A 10,537-nucleotide genomic window follows, 5' to 3' on the forward strand; every position below is an offset into this window, starting at 1 on the left:
GAAGGAAGAATTTGTATTAAATAGAAAACTGAAGGGGTGTCAATGTAATTTACCCATTAATATAAAATGTAAGAAATAATGCAAGGGCGTTCTTGGTATCTGACACCATGGATATGAAAATTAAAGAATGTAAAGAAATGAAAAGAGATTAAAAGTATGTAAAGCTGCACCACTTCATTCAACTTTCTCTCTATTTATTTCCAATGCTCAAATCTTCAAAGGCGCCAAAAATGGCATTTACCTTTAAAAGATGTGATGAAAATGGGTCACATATTCCCCCAAAATCCAATTGAATTAAAGCAAATTCAGGGGCCACTAGTGCTACCCTCTTATTTTATGCCATTAATTCTCCAAATGTCTAGCTCAAAAACATGTGTGGAATGAGTTTGAGATTTCTTATTATTAGAGCTCTAATAATTGAACCTTACTTGAACAACATAAGAAACAAGCATTCCATCAATCATTTAGTGTGAGACCAATTGCCAATATAATAATCTAACAAATTAGGTCACATAGTTGCACCCAAATACAACCCTACAAATTAGATCAGTTAAAAGATCATAAGTTTAATTCTTTTTAGTTATGTTTGTCTCTCTTTCTTACAATTTAATTGGGCTTTTTCTTATGTAATTGATGTATTTTATTGTATAATTGTGATAATTTTGATTAATTTTATTTATAGTTAAATATTCTGATGTAAATTTCACGAAATTTGCAAATAATCTCTTTATCGATTAAGAAAAAGTCTACTGGTGTGTATAGTATGACCTTTTGTTATTACATGATCTGCAAAATAGCATATATTTCTTACTACAAAAGATGAAAAAATTTGTTCCCCACAAAAAATATGGTGACAAAAATCACAATACTCAAAACATGACCATAAAGAGTTGTAATTAAGATTTTTTTCAATACGCCATTTGTATCTACACTATAAAATTGTATAATTTTTTATGATATGGAGTGTAAATAGTAGAATTAAAAAGAAAATGCTAATTCTTGACTCCAATAATAATGGGATGGTTGATGTCATCCCTAATACAAAGTTTTAAGTCAAGAAATATGGTGGGTCAGAATATATCATATTTATTTTGTGTACACTTTGCATATGACTGTGGAGGCAGTCAGATGGGAAGTTCATATCACTTTGAAAAAGACATTTAATTTGTGCTCTCACAAGGTTGGAGGTTCTGTCATTCTCACCCACCAAATTGAACATACACATTAGCAATAAAGAATAAGTATGACTTAAGGCATGGCTATACCATTCTGGTAGTTGGTAGGACGGATTGTTTTTGGGGTTACTTTATAATTTAAAAAATTAAAGGGGCTACTCTATATAATTTTAAAATTATCTACAAAAAATTTAGGGGTGTGAACTCCTATAATTTAAAATTATTTTAAAATTTTTAATATAATATATAATATTTTTTAAATTTTTAAGTGTACGGCCACCCCTAGCCCCACCTTAGATCCATCATTGGCAGTTGGTATGTCCTTTGTGTGGACCTATAAGGACCCTCCAATTGTTTATTTAATTCAAAATTGACATTCAAATGCACCTCTAATAGCATACAAGTGTTCACATTATGAGTCATGTGTACCATTACATGGTCCAAGAACACACCATTTTGTAAAATTTATTTTAGCTTAAAATTGGAAATTTTAGTACTTAAACAATTGTACATTAAAAAAGTTAAATTTTTTAATAAAACTTTTTATGTTTTCAGTTTATTTGCTATTTAGATTTTTAAAATAAGGGCATTGATTCAGAACCCTTAAAACTCCCACCCCCACCCCCCACCCCCATTTAGATTTTTAAAATAAGGGCATTGATTCAGACCCCTTAAAACTCCCACCCCCCACCCCCCCAACACACACGTGTGGGTTGGAGATTGAAAAAAAAAAAGAAAAGTTGACCAATCAAAAGCAAAGGGGGTCAATGGGGGTCTCAATCTTTATTCTTTATAAATCTATGTGTGTAAATTATTCATGAAAAATGAGATTGATTCAATAATTATAACTATATTATTTCACTATATCTTTCTTCAAAAATATAGATAGTAAATATGAGTTTGAAAATAAACCATCATCTATTCTTAAGGAAAAAATAATATAATAATATGGTTTTAATTTATAAATGATTTAGTTTCAAGAGCCTATAAAATAAAAGGATCAGATAGCAGGTGTTACGGGTCCAACTAGACCATTGAGTCCACCTTGGTAGATTACACACAACTGGCTTCCAATTATATATATATGGGAAATTTTATATGGTATGGAGCATGACCCTATGTATACATTGAAACAGAGTTTGAGATTTTTCTTTTAAGCTGCAATTGATATTGCTAATCAACTTGAAGAGTGGATTTTTCTTTCAATCTACATTTGAATAAAGTGAATTTAGTCTTCATATTTTTTTTGGTTGATAAAGCAGAAAGCTTTGAAGAAGGTACAAAGGAAAGGTGACTGGTTGGCTACTTTGAGAGATTCCCACAACTGCAACTGGACTGGTAGAGACAGCATAGATGTCATTCACTTCCCCAGCACAGAGAGAGTGATCCACCACCACAGGCCTTATTAGGTAGCCTTTATTTCATCTTTCAACCCCCCCCCCCCCCCCCCCCCCCCCCCCCCCCCAACACTTTTTGCCTGACTAAGACTATTGAGTTAAAGTTCAAAAGTTCATGACAAAGTGGTCCAAAGGAAGGATGGGAAGGATGAGGGGTTACTGCTGTGTTATTGTGCCTCAATTTGAGGGTTATTACTAGCTTATTTTTATGATCCGAACCGTTCATTTTATACGATTCGTTGAGTATTTCATGCCTATCAAAAATCATATTGATCGGATTCACTAACTATACGATCAAATTACATTTATCATAAAAAAATAAACAATAAATTTTTCTTTTGAGAAATAGTATAAAAAATATGCACTTCAATCACATAATTATTAATATCCGATGAATATAATTTTTGGTAAGCATGAAGTACTCAACAAATACTATAAAATGACGGTTCAAATCATAAAAATAAATCCACAATAAACCTCAAATTGAGGTACAACAGTTACTGTTATGCCTTTGACACAGCAATAACCCATCGGGGATAGGAGTGCCATATGAATCCAAATATTTTAAAGTGTTTTTTTGTAAATTGAATTTTTTTTTTATTTATAAAAGTCAAGGTTATAATAGTACTAAGTTGATAGTATAATAATACTCTGTAGTCACTTTTTAAAAAAATCACTTTACGCTGTGTTTGGTTCAGAGATTTGGAAAGAAAAATAAAAAAAAAATTGTGAAATTAGGTGAAATTTATGTATATTTTATTCATATTTCACCTACTTTTGCCATTTATCTTTTTAAATATCTCCTTAAATTCCTCAACCAGACACAACATTAAAGAATTCAAACTCACCGCATCATTTTTGAAAAAAAACACTTTAAAGAATTCGGACTCAGGTTCTTTTGAGATGTGGGTTGACTTTTTGACTTTTTGACTTTTTTAACCTTAAGTTAAAAAGTTTCGTTTGAGATAAATTTTTTTAACTTTTGTGAAAAATAAATAAAAATAATTATAGTTTAAATATGATATTTTATCGTATTAGACTAAAAAACTTATTTCATATTTTTGTCATTGTTTTAACTAAAAAATTTCATTTTAACTTATGGCAAGCAAAGGCTCAATCTCATTGCATAGACGGGCTTGCAATGCCTCACTCTTGTTTCAAATTATATGGGGTGAAGATGGGAATGGACTACTTTTTGTATCAATTTTTATCAGGATTGGGGTTTATGGGTATGGGCTTGGACTGGGCTGGTGTTAAAAGATCAGGTCAGCAGTACCATTTTAATATTGGTCTCATATTTGGATTTGGATTTGGAATATTATTATTATTATTATTATTATTATTATTATTTTTTTTCAGAATCATCATCTAGCATTTTGATGCAATAATCCGTGATGTCAGGTGATCTTAGCAAGGATTTAAATTTTTTATTATTTTTGTTATCCATGTTAATAAAAATGGTTTAGACAATTTCACCCACCGCTAAAAAAAAAAAAAAATTAAAATGAACCCATCTAAATTGGCCCATCCCTCTAGCGAAAAAAAAAAGGGGGAAAATTACTATGTAGTTCTATGTAGGGGATCTATTTCCTTTCTAATCTCAATATATTTTTAAAAGATTAATAGGTCCACAGTTTTTAAGTTTTATACCCAGAGGTCCCATTTTTTATTTTCGTATTTTGTAAATGACTGTATTACCCTTTGTTTTGAGATCTATATATACGCGAAAAATCAAATTTTTGCTCCGTTCAAAAAAGAAAATCAAATCTTAGTCTCTGCGATCTCGATTTCTCTTCGTTATGGCGATCTCATTGTGCTGTGTGGTCGATCTCATTGTGCTGTGAGGTCGATCTGGTTGTGCGATATGAATCTCTGTGTACAGGCGATATCTGCGTACGTTCTCTCTCTCTCTCTCTCTCTCTCTCTCTCTCTCTCTCTCTCTCTCTCTTTCTTTGTGTATCTAGTTTGTATCTGTCAATACATATATGTATGTATATGTATGTATCTGTCGATACATACATATACATATATATATATCTGTGTATGTATACATATATGTATGTATGTATAGATAAGCAAATTTGCGTGATATCTGGTTTGTGTTTGGCAATGTTGTTTTAGTTCTTTGTTTTGTGATAAATTTTGTTTGTTTGATAGTTATTTGATTTGATTTTTGTATGTGATATAGTGTAATGATTTTGATTTTGTTAATTTTGTTTGTTGTATAGTGTAATGTGTTTTGAAGTTGTAGTTTGGAATTGCGAATTCTGGTGTTTTGATACTGATATGTTGTAAGTGTATAATTTTGCAGTTTGGAATTGTGAATTGTGCAGTGTTAGTACTGATATGTTGTAACTGTATAATTTTACAGTTTGGAATCTGTGAACAATTGTTTGTTGGTTTGTGATTTTGTAGTATGGAGGGGTGTTTCATGTTAATGTGCAAATACAGTAATTGTTGTGCTGCTATTAAGATTAGTGAGGGATGTAGTTATGATGAAGTTGTTGAGAAAATATGTGCGAAGTTCAAGGAGTTAAGTGTTGGTAACTTTAGTTTGTTTTTCTCTATTGCTGGATATTCTAATTGTATTGTTGAATGTGATAATGATTTGTGAAATATGCTGTCAATAGTAGGTGGTAGTGGTTGTCATGTTGTTGATGTTGTTGTGGGTGATAAGAAAATTGTGGAGGTTGATGATGGTAATTCTTGTAGGATTGATTTTGTAATTGGTGAGAGTTCTTTGGTTAACGATTGTGATGATTTTGGTGGTTTGTTGCCTAGTTTTTATCCAAAACCAGAGAGAGTTTTGTTGTCTGCTAGTTGGAAGGGGATTATACATAGTGTTGGTCAAGAATTTGAAGGTGGAGTGCCGGCGTTCCGCATTGCATTGGCTAAGTATATAGTTGAGTGTGGTTTTGCAGTGAATTATTTGAAGAACGATGCAACAAGAGTAACTGCTGAATGTATGATGAAGTCGTCTACGGGTTGTAAATGGTTTGTGCATGGAAGGGTGTTGATGAATTTCGGTATTTTTTTTATAATGAAGTTGGATAATGTGCATACTTGTGGGGTTGTGGCTCGTAGATCTTGTAGCAAAATGGTTGGTTCTAGATTTGTGTCTGATATTGTGTAAAATGATATTAGTGATAATCCGTTGACTCGTCCTATTGAAGTTAAAAAAAGTTGAAGAAGCAATATGGTATAGATGTTTCTTATCGGGTTGCATGGTTAGGAGTTGATAAGGCAAGAGGTGGGGTGTTTGGTGATTTTATAACTTCTTTTGACCAACTTCGATGGTACCTTGAGACGGCTATGAGAACGAATCTAGAAAGTGTGTTTGAATTAGATGTGGATGAAAGTAGTGGGTGTTTTCGGAGGTTATTTGTGGCATTTCATGGATGTTTGTATGGCTTTCAATTTTGTCGTCCGTTGTTGTTTGTTGATGGTACATTCTTGAAGGGGCGTTACAAGGGGCATTTGCTTGCAGCAACATCAAAGGATGGTAATCAAGGTATGTATTTATTTGCAGTTAGTATAGGTTTGGTTTGTCAGTGTGTTATTGTATTGTGAGTCTGCTAATTTTTGCAGTTTGATGTTATGTTGTTTGCAGGTCTGTTTCCTTTGGCTTTTGCGATTGTTGACGCTGAAAATCAAGATAATTGGATGTGGTTCTTAAGTTAGTTGTTAAAGGGTGTTGGTTTAGGCCGGAGATTGACCTTTGTGTCGGACCGTCAACATGGATTGCTAGACGCTCTTCCAGTGGTTTTTCCCAATGCACATCATGCATATTGCTTGAATCATTTGAAGAGAAATTTGATTGACAAATTGATGGGACTTCGTACTAACTATAAGCTGAGTTTGATGAAAATATTAGTTAAATGTGCTTTATGCGCCAACGGTTGCTTCTTTCCAACATTATATGAAGAAATTGAGGCGTATTGCTGGGAATGGTAGAGTTGATAGTATGTTGGATGGTTTGCAAAATGATAAGTGGGCGAATGCATTTCTTAGAGGGAAACGATATGGTGAGATGTCATCTAATGCTGCCGAGTCTTACAATAATTGGATTGGTGAGGCCCGTGAGTTGCCTATTACTTGTATGGTTGATATGATTAGGGTTCAAATCATGACTCAATTGTCGAATAAAAGAGCTGAATCTAAAAGATGGACTACGAAATTGTGTCCTGTTATGGAAAAGAAGTTGGTGGACTCTTTGGAGCTAGCTAAGTCTTGGGATGTGATTGTTGCTAGTGATACTGTGCTTGATGTTCATTCTTCTATTTCTTTTTATGTTGATATTGGTAGACAAACTTGTTCTTGCCATGAATGGCAATTGAATTGTTTTCCTTGTTGTCATGCTGTGCATGCTTTGCGTAGTAGTGATAGAGATGTGTATGATTTCATTGATCCCTTTTTTCATGTAGATTGTTTTAGAGAGTCATACAAGAAATCTGTTTATCCAGTGCCTTCAAGTGAGAGATTTGACTTTGATGGTGCCAGTAGTTCGATTATCAAACCTCCTATTATGAAGAAGCAGCTTGGGCGGAACAAGAAGAAGATGATACCTTCTAAGGGTGAGAATGTGAAGTAAATCAAGTGTGGGAGGTGCTTGAAATATGGGAATCACAATAAGAAGATGTGCAAGGCTGCTATTTGAGGCCACAATCTACTCTTTTGGATTTGTATTTGAATTTGAGGAATTATAATAATAAAAAATGTAATACTTGGTATTATGGAAGTAATGAATAAAGTTGGTTGAATTATTTTTTATTTTTTGATGTGTTTTTTAGTTATTGAAGTTGTTTTGTAACAGTTTTGTTTTGTTTTTTATTGTTTTTTATTTTTTTTGTGGGTTTGGTTGGTTTTATTTTTATGGAATGCACAAAAGGTTGTTGAAAATTTTTTATTGAAACTATATAATATTGAAATGCAGTTTTACTACATGATTCATTTATTTCATATTTTATAGCGAGAAAATTGTAAAATTTTGCAGTTTCATTTTCAATTTTGAAATGTAGTTCATCTATTTGTTGAGTCATGAAATTGGATGCATAATTGTGTAGCATAAATTTTGTTTGAGCAATGAAACTATATAATTTTGTAATTTGAAGAATTATAAGAAACAACCTGATGAAACTGCATAATTTTACAGTTTTAAGAATTATTAGAAACAATATGATGAAACTGCATAATTTTGCAGTTTTAAGAATTATTAGAAACAACCTGATGAAACTACATAATTTTGCAATTTGAAGAATTATTAGAAACAACATTTACTGTATGAAAATATATGCAACCACAAACAAGTACACAGACAATCAGAAGTACAAGCACAATAATAATAACAAGAAGAAGAGCAACAACAACATCAATGACAACAATCATTTTCACCATAATAATCAGAAGAAGATCATTCCCAAAAGTATATAAAGTACTTGTCACATGTTAAAAAAAAAAAAAAAGAAAGAAAAGAAAAGTACAAAGATATGTTCACTTGAATATTTGTGTTGTCAAGAAGTTTGTTCATTGTTTCTATGGTTTGGTATGTTTTGTCAACATTTGGTAGTGCTCGAGTTGCCAAGATCGGATTTCATCATTGAGGAATTGACTGATGATTTCTGCTCGAAATTTGACCCACTCAGTTGGTCGAAGTGATTTCTACACAGGTTGCCAGTTGATATATTGGTTAATAATATTGCAGACGGCGATTGCACAATCATTCCTGCAAAGTTTTAGATGAAGTTAATTAGTTAGGTAAAACTGCAAAATTTAGCATATTGGAAGATTAGTTTATTGATTTTGTATCTTACGAGTGTGGGGTTTGTTGTGGGCATTCCTCAATTGATGCAATTACTGTCTCGCACTCTTGAGATGATAACATGTTTCCTTGATTGCTGAGTAATGCTTTATTCCATCTGAGTTGATGTTGTTGCTACAAAATAGTTAGTGGGTGTGTTTGTTAGTTATAGTGATGAGTTGAGATGTTTTTAAAGGAATGGAACTAAATAGGAAATTTTATTTAACTTACAATTTCCTATGCAATTTCAAAGTGCTTGTTGTGGCAATCTTTTGTTTGTCTCAAAAAGTCATAGTGTCTCCATATCCCATCAGCATTGTCAAATACCACAATTGTCCAATGGTTGTCGTGGTTGATTGGGAAATGGATATATCTATTAGCAACTGGTTTAAAAGTTTCATCAAAATCAATTCCCTCTTCTTGATTATAGTCTTGAGCTACTAATCTAACTTTATTTCTAGTAACAACTCCAGATTCGTTCATTTTATTTCGAAAAACCTATTTTGTACCAATAACGGGATGATCCTTAGGTCGAGGGGTCAAAAACCAAACTTCATTTCTTTCAAATTGATTTAATTCTTCTTGCATTGCTAAAATCCAGTTTTCATCATTTTCAGCTTCTAAAAATGATTTTGGTTCAATTTGTGAAACAAATGCTAAGTTACTACAAATATTTCTAACAAAGGAACGAGTTTTTATACCTTCCGCCGTATCATCTATGATGAGGTCTTTGGGGTGGCCATGAGCATACTTCCATTCTTTTGGTAGATTTGAGTCATTTTCTGAAAGAGCATATATTTCTTGAAGTTTCTCCATTGTCATTTCTTCGTCATGTTCGCGTAATGGATTTTCTTCATTTTCCTTTTTGTAAATGCTCTCCATGCTTGGTTGATTTTCTACAATATCATTACTTACAAGATTCTTGGAAATAATATCGTTAGATTCATCAAAAATAACATGCACAGATTCTTCAACAAGTAGAGTTTTTTTATTGAATACTCTATAAGCTTTACTAGACATAGAATAACCAAGAAATATAGTTTCATCCGATTTAGCATCAAATTTTCCTAAGTTATCTTTATTGTTATTTAATACAAAGCATTTACAACCAAAAGCACGCAAGTGACTAATATTAGGTTTTCTACCTTTCCAAAGTTCGTAAAGAGTTTTCTTAAGAATAGGTCTAATCATGGCACGATTTATAACATAGCATGCAGTGTTTGTAGTTTCCGCCGAAAAATATTTAGGCAAATTATTGTCACAAAGCATAGTACGAGCCATTTCTTCAAGAGTTCTATTTTTTCTTTCAACCACACCGTTTTGTTGAGGAGTCCTAGGGGCTGAAAAATTATGATCTATTCCTAAGTCATCACAAAACTTAATAAAATCATCATTTTCAAATTCTCTACCATGGTCACTTCTAATACTACAAATATTAAGATTTTTCTCATTTTGAATTCTTTTACAAAGTTTTGACAAATTATAAAAAGCTTCATTTTTGTGTGCTAAAAATAATATCCATGTATATCTAGTATAATCATCAACACAAACAAGGGCATAAGATTTTCCTCCTAAACTTAATGTTCTAGATGGTCCGAATAGATCAATATGCAAGAGTTAAAGTGGTCTAGTAGTTGAAACGATATTTTTTGATTTAAAAGAAATTCTAATTTGTTTTCCAAATTGGCATACATCACAAAGTTTATCTTTTTCAAAAACAATTTTTGGTAAACCTATGACTAACTCATTTTTTGAAAGTTTGGAAATTAAATCAAAATGAGTATGTCCTAATCTTCTATGCCAAAACCAACCATTATCATTTATAGCAGATAAACATTTAATGTTAAAATGAGAAGATAAATCATATAAATCAAACATATATACATTCTCATGTCTATAACCTACAAATAAAGTTTTGTTTTCTAGGGTATTTTCAATAGTGCAATGAGTTTTCTCAAAAATAACTCTATAACCTTTATCACATAATTGACTAATGCTAAGCAAGTTATGTTTTAAATCTTCAACAAATAAAACATTTTCAATAATAGGAGGGATTTTTACCAATACTTCCTACACCAATGATTTTACCCTTGCTATTGTCGCCAAAAGTCACATATCCGCCATCCTTTGGTTGAAGTGTGGCGAACATAGCTTTATTTCCAGTCATG

At 32.0% G+C, this 10,537-nt stretch overlaps 1 protein-coding gene across 1 annotated transcript; it reads left to right on the forward strand.

The window, feature by feature from the left end:
* Positions 1-6,491: 6,491 nt before the first annotated feature.
* Positions 6,492-7,163, forward strand: LOC145802849 (uncharacterized). The gene has a single exon (XM_082895638.1). It carries the CDS (start codon positions 6,492-6,494, stop codon positions 7,161-7,163), a length of 672 nt encoding a protein of 223 aa, XP_082751764.1.
* The last annotated feature ends 3,374 nt before the right edge of the window (positions 7,164-10,537 follow it).

Source organism: Camellia sinensis, chromosome 11 (genome assembly GCF_055761805.1).
Source record: "Camellia sinensis isolate YWXY chromosome 11, ASM5576180v1, whole genome shotgun sequence".
Taxonomy (NCBI): domain Eukaryota; kingdom Viridiplantae; phylum Streptophyta; class Magnoliopsida; order Ericales; family Theaceae; genus Camellia; species Camellia sinensis.